This window comes from Abramis brama, assembly GCF_963993115.1.
Source record: "Abramis brama genome assembly, chromosome: 9".
NCBI classification, from domain to species: Eukaryota; Metazoa; Chordata; class Actinopteri; order Cypriniformes; family Leuciscidae; genus Abramis; species Abramis brama.
Window position 1 is genome coordinate 6319353 of NC_139971.1, and position 23135 is coordinate 6342487.

Here is a 23135-nt window from a genome sequence, read left to right on the forward strand (position 1 = left end):
CTGAACCACGGGACTGTTAACACCTTTTCTTGGGAGTTTAATTATGCGGAGTGCTCTGATATAAAACAGAGATGTTTTAGAATCAGTCACGGAGATGCTTATGTAGATGTAATGTGTAAGGAACGGCTCCTAAGCCCCGCCATAACAAGAATAGCAATGTACAATTAGGGAATATAGCACTATTCACAAGTCATTATTTTTATTATATATCTTTATTTATTTATTTACAACAGCATTTCAAAACTATTTTGAGGGCATGAACGTGTCATGATATGAAAATATTTTGAGATGTTTCCGCGTTTATCTGTCAACATGCAAATTCAAGAGTGAATCACATGGTTGTCTCTCGAGAAACGTTGTACAAGAAAACCGATCACTTATGTCACGTATGAGTGACTGGTAAATATTAACATTATAAACAAAGCAGAGAAATGGTTTATATCATTTCTTCTTATTATGTCATCTTGATGATCAATGAAAAGATTATAATTTATAATATATTTTTATAATTAAGACCAGTGTGGTGAGGATGTGGTTATTTTGGGGACCTCTCTAAACTTCCTTGCACACCAGAGCATTAAAACATGCAGCTCTATTAATTACAGAAGCAATGTATTTAGATTTTAAGCTGAGAGACAATTTAATCACAGGTGAAAGTAAATATTTTAAACGTTACAGGACAGGCCAGCACTTGCCTTTCACTTTCTAGAAAATAAATAAAATCACCCTGTACATGTTGGAATCAGTCCTTCTTTTACTTCTCCTTATGTCAAAATAATAACAATAAAAAACAAACAAACTGGAAAATTTTGATTAAAAAGATAAGTCACAAGCAAAATATGCAGAGATGCCAGATAAGATATTCTGCTAAGAATTAAAATATGTATGCCACAACTAAAGAGGTTAACAGAAAGAACTAAGGCTTTTTTTTAGCTCAGTAATAGCCAGATGACAAAGCATTTGGTGTGCACAGCACCCCATAATATAAATGTGGCTGGTTTCAGTTCTCACGCAACACTCGCTCAAGATCACATTTAAACAACCAGCCTCTTTATTTAGTGTTCTTTGAGGTCTGGCGGCACGGCATGTCATAGAGAGAGAGGTCTGAGGTAAAGCAAAGAAATTAAGGCACTGACAGTTGAGCTGGTGGTAAAAGAGAGAGATAGTCGACCATCGTACTGAAGTTGTGCTGTTAAAGGCACGAGGCAGAGCGAGCGGAAAGGGGCAGAGATCAGGAGGAGGATCTTAGCGAAGGTCGCTTTCGTCTTCTTGTATGGTTTTCTTGATACGAAGCAGCATGGTGGTGAGCCACTGATCCAGCCGTGAGATGGTGTCGTACTCCTTCACCTGAAGGATGGAGAGAAATGACAGTGAAACTGATGAAGATATTGTTCGGCTTAACTGGTGTGACAGTCACTAGCTATGTTTCTATCCAACGTTGCAAATTTAACTTGTGCGGAAAATTGGAAACATTTACGAATAAAGCACCGTTTCCATCCTATGTGTTCAAGAGAACAAAATCGTCACTTCCCGGGAAACTGACGCAAAATATCTTAAATAAAAATGGAAGTTGCAGCAATCGGGGAAGCCATTGCGGATTTTTATCTTACATTATAAATGACATTTTTTTTGACGTAACGCAATAAACGTTGTCATGTTATGTTGCATTCGGATGCCTGGTGTTTGTGACACTTTTGAGAGGTCATTATACCAAATCATTTTGGTGACAGACTTTGGCTCAGGCATTTCAGATTGACCAAACCAACATTTGAGACGCAATGCAATGAAACCGATCCGCTGGTTAGTCCAGTTATCAATCCCATCCTGCCGTGAGGAAGTCAGGCAAGTTTTTTTTTATGTTTATGTTTACACACCTTGGTGTTTCCATCCATTCTTTTTTTTTTTACGCAATACCCTAAAAACTGCATAAAAATAAGTGGGTGGAACTGATCATGGCTACTGATAACGGCTTTCAGCGCGTCACGTGGGTAGTTTTACTTGTTTTTAGTGAAACTGAGTTGTCACAGGATGGTCTAACATTCAAATAATCAGTAGATATGTTGAAACCAAATGGAAAGAGCAATTAATAGCTCATCTTACAGCGTCAGTATATGAATCCACATTCTGTTCCTCAAAGGCCTCTAAAAGTTTCTGTTAAAAAAACAGAAAAGAACATTTTAAGCACATAATTCATGTATTATCCCACTGTCAGGACCACAATGTGCTAATGTCACCAAACACACTTTTCAGGCAGAATGATTGTGGTTTATTCACAATACTTTCACATCACCAGCAAGTTTCATTTAAACATACTGGTTTAAAACAGTTGCGATTACAATTTGTATAGTTTGAACTCTCAGCAGATTTTGTTAAATATCATTGCATGACAAGCCAATCTAGAAAACCACCTTTAGCAGGAAGAATACAAAAATGGTTTGTATAAATACTGAGCTGAGAGCCAACCTTACCTTCAACAATTTGCATTCACGTGAATCTGAAAAGGCTGGAAACATTTCCTCATATTTCTGGAGGGCAAGCTACAAGGGGGGCATCAAAGACAAGGAATATGAAAGGAAGCTGCAAAAGACACCGCTGTTTTCCATTGCTTGTTTGAAGGAATGCGTAATTGTAGGGTGTTTCATACCTTAGCATTCAGCATGTCCACACAAAAGTGGCAGAGAGCTGCCTTAAAGAAATAGTCCTTTGCGCTGTATTTCAACAGAGTGCTGTCCATTGCATGAGTTGCCACCTGGAAACCCACCAGCACAAATAAAGAAATAGCTTAACTTTTTTTCCTCCAAATCTACATTTGCAAAAAGATGCAACTTCTTGTTTTAAGCTGATGTACAAATTGTGAGTTTGAGGTTAAACTGACTGCATTCTTGAGATCTGTTAATTAAGATAATGAAACCCACATGTGAGATTCGATCAGGCTTCTTTTGAGAAAATTAGAAAAAGTGATATTAGGACTGTGGTATAAATGTGATGCTTTTGTGACTGGTGAAACATGTGTATGATCACTCTTCAAGGGATACGTCTCCCTAAAGTGAAAATTAAGTCATCATTTACTCACCTGGATGTCGTTCTAATGCAGTATCACGTTCTTTCTTTTTCAGACCACAAAAAGCAAAATTTAAAAAAATATATATTTGGTCCATATAATGGCAGTGAATAGCAACCAACATCAAGATGCAGAAGAATCATCAGAATGATTGATATATGCTCACAAATAATATAAAATAAGAAAAATGCTAAACATTTCTTCAAGTCACCATCATGCAAACATATCTAACATACAGTAGTAATTCTTGGTAGACTTTTGCATTCCACTAAGCTGTTTTTCCATTGTTTTCTCTGTAAACACTCAATACAGACGTGTTTGTGGGTTATGCAGCTCTCGTCTAACAGACCCTTTTTGTGCCGACATCAATATTACGCCACATCGTTAGCTGGAGGCAAAACAAAGGGAAAACTGGAGGCGGCCAGTACAAATCAGCTAGTTTGTCAGCTATTAATATTTATAGTCGGCTACATAAGAAGCCTAAAATGTCATCTTGCTATGTTGTTGGGTGCCAGAATCGATGGAGTACATGCTCCAATTGGAAATTTGATCGCATTTTGCCTGATAAAAAAACAGACGACAGCTGTGGTTAAACGCAATAAAACGAGCGGACTGGACAGAAACGATCATCAAAAATGCTCGTGTTTGCAGCGCACACTTCATATCAATCAACTATTGTCTTTTGTTGGTATGGATTATGGTTTGGTTACGTGTCTGAAGATTTCCCATGCATGCCCACCTAGAGATACCATCAGAAATTGGGGAACAAGTTAAGTGATTTCTTATGCTAATTTGTTTAGCGCATAAGTTAGCTAACTTTGTTAGTCAGACAACTTGCAGTTAGGTAACTTGCTAGCTAACGACTAGAGACTAAACGAAGGAAACTGTGTCATCTCTTTTTCTACAGTTGCCATAAGTGCAGTGGAGGTAATCCTGTCAGATTGAACGTGTACCGTGTAACTTTTCCAAATAACAATCACGGTTCCGGACATTGAGTGACCTTACACATTCAGATAAAATTGGATTTTCTCCAGTCATTGTTAAAAACAAGCTAACAAAACTTGCTAACTAGCGTTAGTGATGTGGCCAGGGGAATCGTTCTGCCTCCACCTAAGCTCCGCCCACAAATAAACGTCACAATGTTTACTAACTGAAAAGGGGTCTATAACCTTGCCTTTTTCCCATTCGACAGCCCGTGTCTCGTTTTTTTCTATACAACTATGCATTCTGTGTGAAAAGCCACTTAAGACTAGCGGTGTGTTCTACGTTCATAGAGCGCAACACGAGAGCAGTTAAGGCCCGATATACGATTACGTAATATGTAGGTATGTGCGTGGAGGCTCCGCCTTCTTTCAAGTGGAAATATTTTGCTAATGATAATAATAATGAATTTTATTTGTAATGCGCCTTTCCTCAGACTCAAAGCGCTACAGCATGTACAGGGGCCTGTTTCAATAAGGAGGTTCAACCAACTCTGAGTTAAAACTTGAACTCTGAGTTGACTTACCCTGAGATGGGAAACTCTGAGTTTTTGGTTTCAGAACAGCTGAAATTAGTTAGTTCAATCAACTCTGAGTTGACTGACTCTGAGTTAAGCATGTGCACCACAACTATAAAAAGCCATTATCAATGGAGCACAGATATTATGAGTCACCATGGCAACAGCGCCAGACAAAAAGAGGTCTTCATATTTCTTCACATTTTAATTACTGTTATACAGTGATGGGTGTAATTAATTACCAAGTAATCTAAATACTGTAATTTAATTAAAGGGATTACTCTTAATTCTTCTGTAATTTAAAGTTAAATCTGATGTAATTGTATTAGACTATAGAACAATTCTGTATAGGCTATTTAACATACATTTTTAAAAGTTATATTTTTAATGTAACCTTCACCCTCTACACACTTTGGTCAATTCAATAATAATTCATGCAATTGTATATTGTTTATTTGAAAGCATTAAAAGTGCTGTTTCTTGTCTCTCCTTGTATTGTTCAAGTGTTTAAGGTTGACATGGGATTTAGTAATTAGTAGACCAATAATTTCTAAAGATAGTCATTATTACATTAATCTAATTACACTGTTGAAGATGCCATTTGTAGTTAGTAATACAAGTAACTTGCCCAAATGTTATAATATCAGAGGTGAAACTGGAGGAACAGTATGTTATTCAACCTAATTTTAATTTTCATGTAGGTGCAAATCCTGCAGGCATTAAAAGAACATGGCAGCAGCTGAAATTTAAATATAAAATCATAATTCTGTCAAGTAAGGCTTGAGCATAGTATGGGTGTAGGCTACCTGACTTTACAAACATGTGACATATTAAATAACTATAGCATCCAGTGGCTAGCAGTGTAGCAGCATTTACGGCTGAGGGAATTCCTGGACGGACTTCAGAGCCAGTCCCAAAGATCCAAGGGCCTTCATAAAATGTAAGAGGTTTACAGTACATACGTGTTATTTTTTATATAGGCTATTTTTGATATTTCCATTTATTTTACTTTGGGTTAGGATTTGTGTTGGTCCCAGTAGATTCTGATGGTAATATCTGTCTTTTGGAGCCTCCTGTCCCAACAGAACCCCAGGCAGTTGTAAGTCGCCTACTCAATACACCAGAAATGATAAAGTGTAAATGATAAAGTGTACCAAATGCTCATCACATGGGGATAAAGAGTTTCTGCTGCCACAGAGAGGCCTACAGAGGTAATGTTAACATTATGTGTCTACACATCAAACAATCTACACATTCACATTTTTTCACATTTTTATGTGGAGTAGCCTATAGAATCTAAGTTAAAATCTAAGTATAAACAGGTTTTCTTATCTCTCCCCCCGCCCCCAGAGTGTGGAAGAACAGCAGGAGGACGGTCCATCAACTTCTGGTGCACTGATGAACACAGTTCAGTGATTTCCAGTAAATGCCACAGTTTAATTCTGTAGAATTTGTTTAGAACTACATTATGTAACTAATCTACTACTGTGTTTTCAGTTGCCAGTTAAGGAGTTATATAAACTTCATCTTATTTAAAAAAAAATAAAACATTACATTACTTACATTAATAAAAATGTACTGAAAGAATGAATGAGGTGTTTAAACACCACTTCCTCTTTAAAAAAGGGGAGGAGACCGAAAGAAACTCTGGGTTTACCGAAGAAAACCTGCTCCGGACCAGGTTAGGTTCACAGAGTAAGTTACCATGGTAACTGACTCTGAGTGTAAGTTACCCCTCTTTCTGAAACAGGCTTGACTTACTCTGCTTTCTCAGGTTTAACATACCTCCCATTCTGAAACAGAAAACTCAGAGTTTCCCTCATTTCAGGGTTAACATACTCAGAGTTTTCACTAAAGTCCCTGTAAAGTCAAAATTAAGTATGTGTTCTGAGTTTGTCACACCACAGAAAAATGTGTTATTAGCCACCCAGCCAAATTTGAATGATAAAAAAAGCCGGCAAGTACATAAAATAAGCTATCAAAATCTTGAAAAAATGAGCAGTAGTCTTCCACTTCTAAACAGTTCTAAGAACTACTCTCCCCCAAACTCGGTTTTGCTGTTTGCGTTCGCACTGGCCAAGTGGCCATAGGAACTGGTAGGAGGGGTAAGGGAGTGACGCAAGCACGGTGACTTTTATTTTGACGGCGCGACGGACCTTTATTTTGGCGGCGCTGAGAACGCCAGAGCAAACAATGCTCGCATTCTCTGTGTTTATTAGTTAGCAATCTGTCTAACAGTACTGTTTAATATTTTATTAGATAGAACTGTTATAGAAAGTAGACAGTATATGAAAAAAGGTTATTAGCCTATGCCGTGTGGTTGATGTCCAGTGTTGCAAGCTGGGCAGATAAACATAATCATGTTTGGCTTGGTCCCCTCAAAGTTGCGTTGGATTTTCTCTTCAGCATAAAGGTTTAGAGACCCATCTATCACTGTTTTCCATGTTTGTATAGTTAGTTTATGGAGTACATATAGGCTATAATCTGTGTGTTTACATTCTAGCTGTTTTAAAAATGGCGGGTGCTAGTGTTCCACGTGCGTTCGGTCAATCAGCGTACACTAACGTCCGGATAGTTCCTATAGTGCTACTCTGAAGTAGGACCTAAATTAGTTCCTACAAATGGAGTTCCTAGAACTAAAATCGTTCCTAGTTCCTGCGGTGCGAACACGCCGACATCCGGGTACTTTAGCCAATAGTTCTAGGAACTGTGAAAAGGTTCCTCCGGTCGGAAAGCGGCTATTATTGTCTTAATGGACGGTGAGGATGAAAGTTTGAGTGGCCAAAGACTCTCCAAGGATCACAGATGGAGAATTGCAGAGATTAGTTGAGTCTTGGGGTCAGAACGCCTATTAAAAAAAAATAAAAAATCAAACAAGCCCTACATCCCCACATGTTGTTTGGGAGGGTTTCAAGAAAAATGCTCCTCGCTCATCCAAAAACAAACTCCAGCATATTCAGTGGTCAGACACGACTGGATCTTCAAATGGCACAGGGTTCTGTGGTCAGATGAAACTAAAAAAAGAGCTTTTTAGCAGCAAACACGCTAGATGGGTTTGGTGCACACAAGGATAAAAAGTACCCCAATGTGTACAATTTAATATACCATTGGATCTTTAATGTTGTGGGCCTATTTTTCTGCTGGAGGTCCTGGACTTCTTATTCAGATACATGGCATTGTGGATTCTATCAAATATCAACAGATAAAAAATCAAAACCTGACGCCTTCTGCTAGAAATCTTATAATGAGCCGTGGTTGGATCTTCCATCAGGACAACGATCCAAAACAAACATCAAAATCAACACAAAAATGTGTTAGGGAGCACAAAATGAAGCTTCTGCCACGACCGTCCCAGTTCCCTGACCTGAACCATATAGAAAATGAGTGGGGTGAACTGAAGAGAAGAAGCACCAACATGGATCTGGGAATCTGAAGGATCTGGAGAGATTCTGTATGGAGGAATGGTCTCTGATCTCTTATCAGTTATTCTCCAAACTCATCAGGCATTATAGGAGAAGACTCAGAAGTTATCTTGGCAAAAGGAGATTGCAAAAAGGTATTTAATAAAAGGGTATGAATAATTGTGGCCAATGTGTTTTGGAGAAAAAACATTTATTTTATAATGTGATTTCCCCCCCACTTTCAATTCTTTTACTTTAAATGAAAGGTTAGGATTTTGCCAATTTTTTGAATGAAAGATCAAAAAGGATAAACGATGCAGATTTATTTTTTACAGCCATTTTTGTTCATATTTACCAGGGGTATGATTAATTCTGGGCATGACTGTAATTATATATATATATAGTAAGAAATTATGTTCTGTTCCCAAAACCTTCCACTCCAATATATAGTGGAATTCACTCAATTTTTTGATATATATTGTTTATGCCCGAAGTACTGTGAATTATCAAGCTGTTTTAAGAAAAAAACAAAACAAAAAAAAACATAAAAAACCCGACGTAGTGCGGTTGTGTCCGACGTACTGTGACAGTGTTATTTTTTTTACATTTTTTTTCCTAAACGATTTTGTGTAAAATTTAAGGTCCTAAGGACTGGGACTTTGATTAAGTTTAGAAGGTTCGCTCAGTGTGCTGGTTGTGTTCATTTGCATACAATCTGTGAATAAATTGAATAACGAATATCTTAAAGCATCTAGATATCGCATAGTCATTTAAATCAGACGTTGTGAATACACAAGTTACTGTAAAGCCAGATAAAACTTTAAAATAGAAGAAATGATTGTTAAATACACCGCTAAACACGGTTCTCAGGGATTGTTTGATGGAATAGAAAATGTTAGAAAACCATATCAGAACAGTGATTGGGAGGTCTATTGGAAAAAAGAAGACCACAAATTAGAATTAGTTTTATGATAGTAACACATTGTAGAAAAAGGTTTACTATCAAAAGGGGGGTGATTCTTATGATTTATGAAACATGTTTTATTAGCATTGATATGTAGTTGTAATTTATAATAAATGTTTTAATGACATTATGTTTAGAAATAAAAAATAAAAAAAAACATTACCGATGTTTGATGTTTTGAGATGAAACTTCTGTGACTTTGATGTTTGAATGTGAAAAGATTCTTGTGGGGGAAAGGGGGGCAACCTCTTCTTTTGATTATAGTTTCAGATATAAGCATCGAGATGTTTGTCTGAAAAGTGTAACCTCCTGGAGAAAGATGATCTGGTCGTTTGAAGGACGAGAAGGAAGTGGAGCCAGGGGGATTTGCTCAAGAAAAAGAAAAGAATAGAGATTTGCAGACCTGCTAGATCCAGAACTCCAGGCCTAAAAGACCTAGAAACCCTGAGACCCACCATGGGACGGATGGAACTGATGAAGAGGCACAGACTCGACCAACACCAGTGACTGCTTCTTCTAGAAGGACTTATGGTCCAAGTGGAAAAGAATGGACAATGAGAAGAGAAAGAAAAGGAGATTTCAGAAACAAACCATTTCTGAGACTATGGACAACAGTCTTTCCACAGAGGGAAAACAAGTGGATAAAGGATGTCCACACGGACAAAATGATACACACACACACACACACAAAATATTGTCTATTGATTGTTGATTATTTGAGTTATCAAAACTAATCAATATGCTAACATCACTGATGTGAACACCACTGAACATTTGACATTGTGAGAGCCCAACAAGTCCTTAAAGAAAGACAAGATTTTTGCAAAACAAATGCATGATGGAGATATGGCCTATTCTGGTTTAATTTGGAATGTAACCTTTAAAACGGCTGTATGTGTATGTATCTTTCTTATTATTTGCCAATGCATTAGGTTATGTGTTCTATGTTTAAACATTAGATTATAGATTGATGTATACGTTCTATGTTTAAACATTAGATTATAGTTAGATTATAGATAATTCCATGATCAATATTGAACGTTCCAAGTGGATATGATGGTTCTTGGTTACCTCGTATATAAAAAAATAAAAATAAAAAAAATAATAATAATACATTTCATTATCACAAACTATGATAATTTTGCTCAAGTGAAGTAGAGCCATAACTCAGTGTGCAGGAGGCGTAGATCCCGAAGACGGGTAAGATTCTCTGATGGCCATAGATGGGAACGACCTAAGCCAGGGCTACGCCGCCACTGGGGCACCTGCCCACCAGGTTTCGGGAGGTGTTATCTACGAAAAGGGAGTGGTTGTGATGCTACTTTGGGCCAAGAGCATCAAAGGGGGGTCTGTAAGAAATTATGTTCTGTTCCCAAAACCTTCCACTCCAATATATATATGTATATCAAAATGTTCCTTCACTTAAAAGAGTTTAATTATCATATAGAGAAAATTACATTCAATCTCAGTAATCAGTAAATAGTATCACAGAGGGCAACCAACAACCATCTTGATTACAGGGACTTCAAATAGCTTGTCACCTTAAACCTTTGACCGTTCTGTTTTAACAGAAGATCAAAGATGTGATCACTTCAGATAGATTGTATTACCTAAACCTTTTGCTGTTCTGATTTCATTTACATTAAGAGTTGACCATTTGGGTTGATCACATCCTGAACAAATGGTAATCAATTGTAGAATGTGAATGGGTGTGGGACACAGAGAATCTTCTCAGACAATGGGGTGTCTCAACTTCATTAACATACAGACCACAGCTGTTACAATAAGAGCAACTTCATTGACATTAAGAGTTGTAAAATGTAACAGGATAAAAGGTTTGAGATTTGGATGTTCTGGGTTCATTCTGATGCCGGTGAACCCAAGGTGCTTTGTGTACCTTGCCACTGCTATGCTGTAATAAACTTCATTTTTGAGATCTTCAACGTCCACATCATTTTTTCTTACAATATATATATATATATATATATATATATATATATATATATATATATTATAATATATATATAATAATAAAAATATAAATTAAAAGCTTGACTAAAAAGATATGTCTTAAGTTTCTTAAAACAATCCACAGAAGCAGCATCCCTAATAGATGATGCAGGTAGTGTGTTCCATAACTTAGGCGCGTTATAGGAAAAGGCCCTTCCCCCCATGGTTTTTAAAGGAGCCGTATGTAAGATTGTGGCCAAAACTGGTAGTGCAATCACTTTCAAATTACTGTAGAGTGGTGTATCCCCTCCCCCTCCCCCTGACTGGAGGTTGCCAGATAGGCTGCAGGATCCAGCACGAACGTTTGTGGTTGCATTTCAGAGCTGGCAACCCGGATGTTGAAACACTACTGACTTTGTGATTGGTAGATAGGTGGAGGGTGGCACTTCAGGCCAAAACACAACATTACAACATCAACATAAGTTGAGGGCTGCAACTTCACTTTTTAAATGACAATATCCTGGCCGGACTACTGTTGTCAGTGATATAAGTATTTAAAATGAACATGATTTCTTAATGTCTAGTGACATATCAGGGCCATTTTATGATTAATTGAAATACATTTCTTACATACAGCTCCTTTAATTTACAACAAGGCTGACACAGAGAGAGAGAGGCAGAAACATCAAGCTCACAGTCACCAATAGTATGACTAACAAGGTCAAGATCAATATCACTGATTTCCCTAGAACAGATAACACATCTTTCACAGTCTGCAAAGGAGGAGGAGTCAAATTGAACATGAGGTGCTTGTGATCACTTATAAATACATACATACAGTACACTCATGTTGTTCAATAAGTACTCCTGAAGTGCAAACCAGATCTAATATATGTCCGTGTTTGTGTGTCGGAAAGTTAACATGCTGAGTGAAGTTAAAACATTCTAGTGTATCCATGAAGCACACAGCATGAATATTTAAATCACCAGTTAAAAGAGTAACTGGACAGAGTGCAGTGGCAAGTGTCAAACACTCTGTAAATTCAGAAAAAAAATGCAGTTAAGTTTGGGAGGATGATAGATATTTAACACAAGAACTGATGAGAGACTATTCATCTTAAAGGCCAAGCATTCAAATGATGAAAAGCAAGGCAATGAAACCTCAGTTACTGCAACATCAGATCTATAAATGACAGCAAGAGCGCCACCTCTACCAGTGGAGCGCGGCCAGTCAAGATAAGTGTAGCCAGGCAGAGCACACATATTTAGATTGAAATAGTCATTTGGCTGATGCCACGAAGCCAGAAAAAGTCAATTTTTTCACAAAGTAAAGCCGCTTTGTTGTTTATAGAGCGAGTGTTCAGATGTGCAAACCGGATTGTCTCAAGGCGGACACCACAGCTGGATGGAGTAGACTTCTGGAGGTAGGAGAAATTAGCAGGGCAGACATGATGCAAAGATAAATTGCGACGATCCAAACGCCTTTGAGACCAAACTGAGTTTATACCGGCTCCGCTTGAATGCAGATTCTGGCAGGAGCCACGATGAACGTATTTTGGCCGGCGGAGATGATGTAGCGATCGCAGTTTTTCCCAAACACCAGTAGCACAGAATGACCAAGCTGTAAAAGTTCCATGGCAGAGTATTTCAGCATTAGCCTGGTAATACCAAACTCTGCTACTTTGCTTTGCTTCGTAGACAGAGTCTGGAAGGGCATAATTGAAAAGCATTTTCTTTCTCGCGGGGGGGCGCTTGTCGGAAGTTTAAAAACATTGGTTACCCGTAAGCCAATCACATAACGTTTGGTTATGACGCGTGTTATGCGCCGGCTCAGCCGCATCGAACTTCCACTGTAAACACATGTATGATGCAAAAACAAAACCATCATGCGAAATACCGGAGTGAACATGGTTGTGAACGACTTTTGCAGATTATGTGAAGTAATCTACGCATCCACGGTACAATCAGCGTCTACGTCACGGCTCTCAGCCCGCCCTCTGTTCCTTCAAAAAGTTAGGAGCACCAGCAAAAATTTAGGAGCACCCACCAAATTTGACATTTAGCTCTGCCAGTAGAGCAGAACGACCGGCAGCATCCTGGCGATTAAAAGCCTTAATAATCGAACCTGATGAACCTGATTTGTTTGTCACACACTAGTCGTCCCTGCATTTTTTGTGCTTGGCACTCTCCCCATGTTTAACCAAGCTCTCGCGCTTAAAATGCATTGATTCAGTTGCGAACGCTGTGTTACCTGTCCCACAGGTTTTACAGTGAACACAATGCATTGAACCATCAGCATAGCGGAGCCACTCAAAATCTTTTAGCCACTCTCTCCGAAAGCTGTACGATTTTTTTTTTCAGCTGGTGGATCCACATCAACTCCAGGAATATTTGTGACTTTAGGTGACGGCTTACAAAAGAAATCTGTCAGCGTGTCATCATCTCTCTTATTCAGCCTTTTAAATTTCACGCCGTAGTCAGCTCCCTGTCACGTGACAACAGAGAGCAGTGAAAGGGAGTGGGAGTGATTGACAGCTAATATTAACCAATCTAAAATCTGCTTTAAAGTTAAGAACGCAAGGATGAAGTTTGATTGGTTATGTAACGTTGGATAGAATGATGGTCCGGCCACCGCGTATCGGCGCACATAAGGTACACACTGCTGTACAGTAATTTGTGAACGTTTTGTAGAGAAATGAAAACAGGTCTCACCACAACCATTATTTGCACTTGCACAAATGATCTCAAATATATTTTTAGGTTACACAGATTAAATTTCAGGAGCATATGCGACCAAAATGGTCGCAATTTCGAGCCTTGATAGTGCATTAGGCCTTCTGGGTAAAATAAGACGCTTTTCAAAACAAAAAACATGCCAGATCGAGTAAGCGCATTCAACTGCTCAGTGCAGTTTACGCCCAGCGGAAAATATGTGTTTGTTGGAGGAGTATAACAGTTACAAGGACATTTCACTTGGGAAAATTAGCAGAGAATGTAGTAGGAAATGTTTAATTTGGAAAAAGATTGCTACGAGAGTTAACAGCATTAATCCGACCGTTGAGCGGAGCGTTAAAGAAGTACAGAAAAGATACAAAAACATGGTACAAGATGCCAAAAAAGAAATATTTAAGAGGAAATATTCCCTTCTCATAGCTCTCTCCATAACGTCGTCAGCAAACCACAAATTATGAGCCATTTTCCCTTTTCTTTTGGCTGTTTGTAATGTAACTGATTGTTACTGCTGGTTGCCAAGGTAACAGAGTCTTAGACCTAAGTTAGCCTGGGGGTAAGTGTCTAATTTTTTTGGTCTAAATTAAGTCAGTCTTTATTGTTGTGAAACAGTCTAACTTGCATTAGACTAGTCTATGAGCAAGTTTTAGACTTGTCTACTGTAACTGTAGACCGGTCTAAAATAGCTTGTGGCCGGTGAAACCGGCCCCGCCAACAACACCTTAAAATAAACAATTTAACACGCTGATAGAGAAGTGCCAGCATCCTCTTTTTCAGGGGGAATCGGAAACTGCGGCACTAACAGAGTCTCATGAACACGTTTTTCACCAAACCCTATCGTTACACCCCCAGAACACTTGGAATATACAGCACGAGTCACACGAGATAATTCTGTGATATTTTTGCATCTTTTTTTAAAGCTTGATAAAGCATAATCGCTATTCACTGCCAATATATGCACAAGCGTGAGCGGGACATTTTTATAAAAATTATCCTTTTGTGGTTAAAAAAAGAAAGAAAGAAGGGCATTCGAACAACACCAGGCTGGAGACTTGCTTTTCCTTTTAGGGTGAATTATCCCTTTAACATATTGTTAACCTTCATTAACATATCTCAGATCAATGTTAGCAACACAAATTTGTACATGGAAATATTTATGGCTTATATGGGACCTCCAATAAGATCAAGTGCACTGAAACCAAGGCTGTCATATGTTTGTTTACCTGTTCATAGATCTCAATGGCTTTAGGATACTGCTCCAGTTGAGCGGCGTAGGTGGCAACTTTGAGTAAGCACTTGTTGGCTGAACTTTGGCATCAGAGACAAAGTGAACAGATTAGAAACTATTTCACAGTCCTAGAGTATGGGAAAAATCCCCCAAAAAGGGGGATATGTCAGTGAACTAATAAATAATAGTGTCATGAGTCATATATTGCCTAGAAGGCCATATCTCGAATAGTACTGTAACTGTGTGAAGGGGGCAAAGGTCTGCTTCAGCAAACATTTTGTAATCTAAACTATTTCCTGGATAAGTTATAGGTAACCCATTTTGTACTGGTCTTCTCAACATAGTCACTGAAGACCTATTAGTATTGAGCAACAGAAGGGAAAAAAATAGCTTCAAAACTGCCGTACCTTGTGGACTCCTCGCCTTTATAATAGTCTGCTGCCTGTTCGTAGTGAGCTATGGCCTGAGAAAAGGTCATAAAGCACAACAACCACTGAATAAGGTGAATACATTTTCCTTTCAGATTTTGAATAAACTTGATGGATTATATATGGTTTACAAAAGAAAATCATCTATTATTGTGACAAAAAAAGTCTGACCTTGTCAATATCAACCAGTTCAGTCTCATAAATTTCAGCGATGGCGACATGGTGTTTCGCTGCGATTGTAAAACGACCCTACAAGATGAGAAACACAAAACAATCACTAGTGATGCGGGTTCATTCCTCCCAGGCAAGAGGAAACACGCAGCAGAGATACTGACTTCACAGGTGAAAAACAACTTAAATGTCTTTCGCGAGTTCAGATGGTCAGTTTCAGACGGAAAACTACACCATTACATTGGGGGGGAAACTATTTCCTCCATTGAAAGCCATTCGAAAATATCAGATTATACTGATAAAAAAAATTCTGCAAGCAAAATATCTAATCTAATTTCAAAATATCAAAATTTAATAAGAAGTTTTACAAATATCTTAAAAACAAATTCATAAATATCAAGTTTTTGGGGAGTCACACCTCATGGCATTTGACAACCTTAAGATTCCCATACATAATAAAAAAAACAGTAACTGATTTTTGGAGATTATTTCCATCTGCTCAGGATATTCGCAAGTTAAAAGTTTGAGACTGTGGTTTCATCAGGAATTACAGGTCATATTGTCATTTTTTTAATTGTGATTAATAACTACACATTTAGGCCTGTTTTCACAGACAGGGCTTGGATTAAGCCAGGATTAGGCCTTGGTTTAATTAGGATATTTAAGTAGCTTTTATAAACGTGCCTTAGAGAAAAAAAACATGACTGGTGTGCCTCTTGAGATAAAACAATGGCACTGACATTTTAAGATTTGCCAGTGAAAACTGATTTCAGTTAAAACAGCACAAACATGCATTTTAGTCTGAGACTAGGCTTAAATCTTGTGTGTGAAAGCGGGAATTAGAACTCGGGTCTCTGCACACTAAAACACATGCATTGGGTTACAGTGCCCTCCAGTGGTGTATTAAGTAACTTGCAATATGTTTTGTAAACAAATGGTTTGGATATGTTGAATAATTTCTAAAACAAGTTTTCACTGCAAAAAGATAAACAGTTGAAAAGAGTCAAAATGATTCTGTGCCACAAAAGCAGCTCTATTGTTTTTAAAACACTGTCTACAGCCTCCACAGATGTAAGAAAGACTCTTACCATGTCTGTATAGATCTCAATGGCCCTGTTCAGGCAGTTTATGGCCTCTGTGGAGAGAATGACAGACATCTGACTGAACCATAATCATTTTCAATGAACTGCAGATCGCTAGATAACTATTAACTCAAAAGTAATAAGAACCCTTTTTTTTTGGTTTTGTTGGTGCACAAAAAACAAAACAATGGGTCTCATTCACTAATAAATGTGTTAATTATTCATATTTGTACACACAGGAGAACTTGTAATACTAATTCACAATGCATATGAATTATTTTTTACCTCATGTTAACATTAATGTATTTGTAGTATTTTAAATGAGGGAGCGCATGCGTTAGGCAAGTCATTTGATTAAAACCCCCATATAAGGGCTTTCCGCACAAACTCACCTTTTGTCCCTCATAACAAACATATGACACTCTCTAAAGATGCGCTTAAAAGGTTTTTGAAAGAAGTCTCTCATGTTACAAAGGCTGGATTTATTTGATCAAAAACAGTAATTCTGTAAAATATTATATATTATTACAGTTTTCAAAAGCTATTACTCCAGTCTTTAGTGTCACATGATCCTTCAGAAATCATTCTAATATGCTGATTTGCTGCTTTATTGGTGCTCCATTAATAGTGGTTCTTATTATTATCAACGTTGAAAACTTTTATTGCTGCTTAATATTTTTGTGCAGACTGATACATTTTTTTCTGGATTTATTGATGAATAGAAAGTTCACTAGAACAGCATTTATTTGAAATAGAAATCTATAGTAACTTTCCAAATGTCTTTTGTGTCACTTTTGATCAATTTAATGTGTCCTTGCTGAATAAAAGTATTTCTTTCTGAATGGGAGTGTATCACAGATTCCACAAAAATATTAAGCAGCAAAAACTTGAACAATTACATTTGAAAATTGTTTTAATTCGCAATAATATTTCACAATATTACTGCTTTTACTATATTTTTGCTTCAAATTCTGAATGAATGTTAGTGCAAAAGTTATTGATGAATCATGATATGTTCGTGAAAATCTTTGTACACTGATTTCACACACAACTTTATGCGTGTGCACGGTTAGTGAATGAGACCCAAAGCATACTTGTTAATAGTAGCTGGATGTTGAGAAATGTAAACGTGACATTTAAATAAATACCTTGAGGGTCGGATTTTTTGAAGGCATTTCCGGCATCAATGAAGTTTGTGGCTGCATCATGTTTACTCTGCATCTGCAGGTGTAGGAGGGCCGCCTGCGAGAAAGCATTTCCTGCAGCTAACAAACACATTTACACAACAAAATGCAAACATTAAATAGACATAAATAGACTGTATGCTTTAACACACAAACTTCTTCCTCATTTTTGTCCCATTCACACATGTAAATGAAGAGGACAAAATGACAAAAGTAGATATGTTAATATGTTATTTATACTGAAGCTAATTGTAATGTCTTTACCACTCCAGTTCTTGGCCATCTTGAACATATTTGCAGCTCTTCCATACAAGTCACAAGCATCCTCCATCTTTGAAGAGCCCCTGGTGAAATATAATGAATATTAGAATGATGATTTCAAAGTCATAAATTATAACAAATCATAAACTACAGAGCTCCACACATGGCATGCGGACATATTTATAGAGTACATACTATATGTATATAATCTGCAAAATATTTGTCTCAAGCACACCTGATGCAAATCAAGGGCTTCATTAGTTGCACCAGGTGTGCTTGAGCTAGAACACATGAAATATCTGAACTGGCTAGGTTTGTTGAGTGTCACGTTTGACTGCATGTTAGAAATTAGGGATGCACCGAAAATTATAATATTATTATTTTCGTTTTTTGTTAGGAAGAGAAAAAAGGCCGAAAATTTTAGCCGCAAATATGCCGCGTCGCCCCGGCCCTCTGTGTTCAGCAATCAGGAATTACCTATGGGCGCAGCATGTTTTGTAACTTTGTAAGCGGCTCTGCTTCCGAAGACGCACAACTACAAATTAACTGCTCAGGTCCTGTCACAAAGAGCACACTTCATGTGCACTTTCGGTCTTGTGGACTTTCAATCGCTGCCGCATGCCCGTTAAGTCAATGAGACCGTAGGGTGTCCCATTTGTCATTTTAGGCTACAGAAGGCTGCCCGCGAGTGCCCCCTTTGCAGACGATATTCCAGTTATTTCAGTCATTTTCAGTTTTGGTTTTGGGACAAATGTATCCAGAAGTTTCGGTTTCCGTTTCAGCCCAGAATTTTCATTTCGGTGCATTCCCATTAGAAATAGTCAAAAGAATGGTCCAAAAAGTTAAGAGAAGATATCATCACCCTTTACAAACAAGGAACAGGATACAAAAAGATAGCGAAGGCACTAAATGTTTCTAGAGACACCGTTGGAAGCATAGTTCGCAAGTTCAAAGTTAAACGAACAGTGGTTACACTACCTGGACGGGGCAGAAAAAGGAAGCGATCAACGGCTGCAACCAGATTTCTGAGAAGGCAGGTTCAGAAAAACCCTTGAAAGACAAAAGACCTGCAGCAAGACTTGGTGGCAACAGGCACTGAGGTTTCAGCTGCACAGTAAGACACGTACTAAACGCATACCGGACTTCAAGACGTACACCACTTCTGACCCAAAAGCACAAGAAAAGTCGGCTCCAATTTGCTCAAAATCATATAAATAAGCCACGCGATTCTGTTCTGTGGAGCGATAAAACAAAACTGGAACTTTTCGGCCCTATGGATCAGCGGTATGTCTGGGGGAAGAAGAATGAAGCATATGCTGAAAAGGATGTCTGTCTGCCTACAGTGAAGCATGGTGGGGCTCGGTGATGCTCTGTGGCTGCTTTATATCCTCTGGCACTGGAAACCTGCAGCGTGTGGAAGGCAAGATGGATTCATTTTTGTATATCAAGAAATCCTAGGAGAAAACGTCATGCCGTCAGTGAGGAAGCTGAAGCTTGAGCGGCGTCGGACCTTCCAGCAGGACAATGATCCCAAACATACCTCAAATTCCACCAAGGCTTGGTTGCAGAAGAAGTCCTGGAAGATTCTACAGTGGCCATCACAGTCACCTGACTTGACGAAGTCCTGACTAATCTCATGAATATTACTGAACTGGAGGCCATTGCTCATGAGGAATGGGCTCAGATTCCTCAGAAACGCTGCCAGAAGCTGCTGTCTGGTTATACATCTCGTTTGCAGCAGGTCATTACAGCAGAAGGGTGTTCTACTATGTACTAAAGATGCTTGCCATGAAGAGGTTGAATAATTTTGAGACTGCAGAAGTCATTAAAAGTTGCATTTTCAGTTGAATTTAGGGAAACCACTTGAAACATTTGTTGCGTTGAGCGATTTCAATTACTTCTGTTTGATTTGTTCTTTGCAAACAGCTGAAAGTCGGTACATTTTGCCAATAAACCTGATTTGCAATGGGGGTTGAATAAGTTTGATTACAACTCAGTATGTGTGTGTGTGTGTGTGTGTGTGTGTGCGTGTGTGTGCGTGTGCATATATATATATATATATATATACATATACACACACACACATATACATATTATGGCCACAAAGAATTTGTTCTCTTGTTTTATTAAATCAAGGGAACAAATTATTATATTGTGCGCACAATTTACTTCAAACGAGTGAATGAACAAATTAGTAGAACGCGTTGACGAATCGGTGAAAAACGAATTGTTAATTTGTCACCACGATATACATACGAAAGAGCTCAAAAAATATATGTAATATAACATTTGTCATGAGGAACACATTATTAAGCAATTTGTTTTGTTACCATAAAATGAATGTTGATTAGTAAATATATTTTGTTGATAGGAATGTGGATATTTTTTTTAGCGCAATTTTCCACCGGTCATCTGTCTTGCTTCATTCGAATGAATTTGACTTTTCTAAAGGAAAAATTTATGTTATCGATTTGTTTCTATTATTAGGAAAATTTCATATTCATCAAACTAAATGGAGTAATTCAAAACCCAACTTTGCTCATTTTAAAGCAGCCTTTAAAATGTATTTTGAATCTGTAAAGTTTTTAAAAAATCAAAAAGCCCAAAGATCTGTGTCGCTGTTAAATGAATTTAATATATGTGTGTGATGCCCTTTTTCTTTTGTTTGTTTGTTTTCTTTTTTTTCAATTTATTGTTGTTTCAAGTTATGTTTATCAAATGTGAAAATGTGTATAAGATTTGTAACAAGAACTTGATATCAAACTCTGTAATTTTGAAAATGCAATAATAAAAAAAAAAAAAAAAAAAAAAAAAAAATTGCGATTGTTAACTCATGATTTCTGTTCTGTCTGTGCGCACCAATCTTGCACTTCTATCTACTCCTCAACCAGACCACCTAGAGACTATTATGTTCGGCATTATGTTAAGGAAGGTCTAATCTCGGGAACGCACAAAAAAAAAACAGGAAAAGATTTACTATCTCTTAGTGTTGTGATCCCATGAGGTCAGAAAATTGCGCTAAAACACTCACCGAGTTTTTATTACTTGTTTAAATGGAATGAACCTTATGAACCTTTAAACAAAACTTTTTAAAAAAAATAATTTTAAAAAGTTATATATTTGAGGCTTTTATTGCCCATATAATATGATATAGTGAGAATATGGAGCTCATACTCGTGAAATAAGAAATAAAGCTCTGTAGCTTTAATTGGAATTGTGCAATTGCAATGTTGATTGAGAGATGTAGGCTATAAATAAACGTTGTTAATATAAGCCTCATGTATCATTTTAACATGATTTTTCTAATATATATATATATATATATATATATATATATATATATATATATATATATATATATATATATACACACACACACACACAACACATATGAATGTATGTGTGTGTAGGTAGTCAAGTAAGGCGAAGTTGTTTCGGTTCAGTAATTGTTGTCATGAAGGACACGTATTAAGTTTTTTTTACTTGCCATAAAATTAATGTTAATTACATTTTTAGCTATGAGGGTTTTGAGGGTTCTCGGAGTTCATGTGATCAGATACGCTGAGTGATGTTGTAACTGGCTGAAGTGGGTGTCAGCTGACTTGATTTCTCGTCGCCTGACTAGACTATTTTATCATTTAGCGCCAGATCACAAGACTAGACTTTTAAACTTTGCGATATAGAGCCACAAGATTTTATGTTTGGAGTTTTATTCTTCTTCTTTTCATTCTGATAATTACTTATATAAAGTTAGTGTTTGACAGCTAACTTGCTAGCATGCTAACTGTCTGTTTGCCCTGGTTTGCCTATCAAGCAGTGTGTTAAAAGTTAGAAAACATACCCAAACAGAGAGCCGAAGAACGACTGCGATGATTTCACTTTCTTTTCGGCTTCTGCAATGAGAGCCATGGCCTCTTTTTCTTTACCGGAGTTATCCATGAGTATTGTTTACAGATCAACTTTAGCGGCAGACTATGGAATCCAGCCACATCAACACATCCCTGCGGAAACTTCCAACATGTCCGTCTACTGTTACATTTCAAAATAAAAGTTAAGTTGTGCTATATATATATATATATATATATATTTTTTTTTTTTTTTTTTTTTTTTTGAAGTACCCTAATATAATATTTATTTATTTATTTCCAATACATTTTGAGTACAATTTTATTCAAAGGTCAAAAATGAGCACAAATATTTTTAATATGGTTTTCTAAAAAAAAAATAATAATAATAATTCTGCGCTCTTTGGCACTTAATGAAAGATTATTATAAACTAACCACTACAATACGTTTAAAATTATAAACATAACAAATGTGTTAAAAAAATTAAACATAATGTCTGCTTGATATTCTAGCGATGACCGAATTCAAACTTTTTACAGTCTATGAGTCAAACACTTAAAACAGTGCGGTCTCTGTAAAAGTCCACCAGAGGACGCACTCTGATAATGTGAAATGACACTGGCCCAGCTATCATGCGGTTTGCTGGGCATCTTTGTGAGGAATTCCCCATGTAGGCATGGTGACGTATATACGACCCCTGTGTGCTGGTCTGTGAGGGAATCCCGGCGTGGAGGCGGTGTCCAAGACATGAACAAATATTGTGCATGTTTTCTTGCCTGTGTGGTTGCTATGTAGTCAAGACTGCCACGTGTTTGATGACTTTATGTAACACTTTTTTCCCTCTTAAAGGGATATTTCACCCCCAAAAATGAAATTTCTGTCATCATTTAGTCTACTCACCCCATGTTGTTCCAAACCTGTATGAGTTTCTTTCTTCTGTTGAACACAAAAGAAGATATTTAAAAAAATGTTGGTAACCAGACAGCACAAGTTGAAGGCACCCAATAGAAAAGGAAGTCAATGGCTACCGTCAACTGTCTGGTTACAAACATTCTTTAAAATATCTTCTTTTGTGTTCAACCTAAGAAAGAATCTCATACCGGTTTGGAACAACATAAGGGTGAGTAAATGATAACAACATTTTCATTTTTGGGTGAATTATCCCTTATACCAGTGGTTCCCAAACCTGTCCTGAAGGACCCCCAACACTGCACGTTTTCTTTGTCTCCCTAATCAAACACACCTGATTCAACTCATCAGCTCATTATCACATGGGTTAATGAGCTGATGAGTTGAATCAGGTGTGTTTGATGAGGGAGACAAAGAAAACG

At 37.4% G+C, this 23135-nt stretch overlaps 1 protein-coding gene across 1 annotated transcript; it reads right to left on the reverse strand.

Annotated features, from left to right (window-relative positions):
- Positions 1-736: 736 nt before the first annotated feature.
- napab (N-ethylmaleimide-sensitive factor attachment protein, alpha b) lies at positions 737-21979 on the reverse strand. The gene is made up of 11 exons (XM_084123505.1): positions 21800-21979; positions 17962-18041; positions 17662-17778; positions 16520-16566; positions 15432-15509; positions 15240-15295; positions 14828-14912; positions 2645-2749; positions 2469-2537; positions 2101-2151; positions 737-1347 (listed from the first exon to the last, which is right to left on the reverse strand). The coding sequence occupies exons 1-11, from the start codon at positions 21895-21897 to the stop codon at positions 1246-1248; spliced, it is 888 nt and encodes a 295-aa protein (XP_083979631.1). The 5' UTR covers positions 21898-21979; the 3' UTR covers positions 737-1245.
- Positions 21980-23135: the final 1156 nt, after the last annotated feature.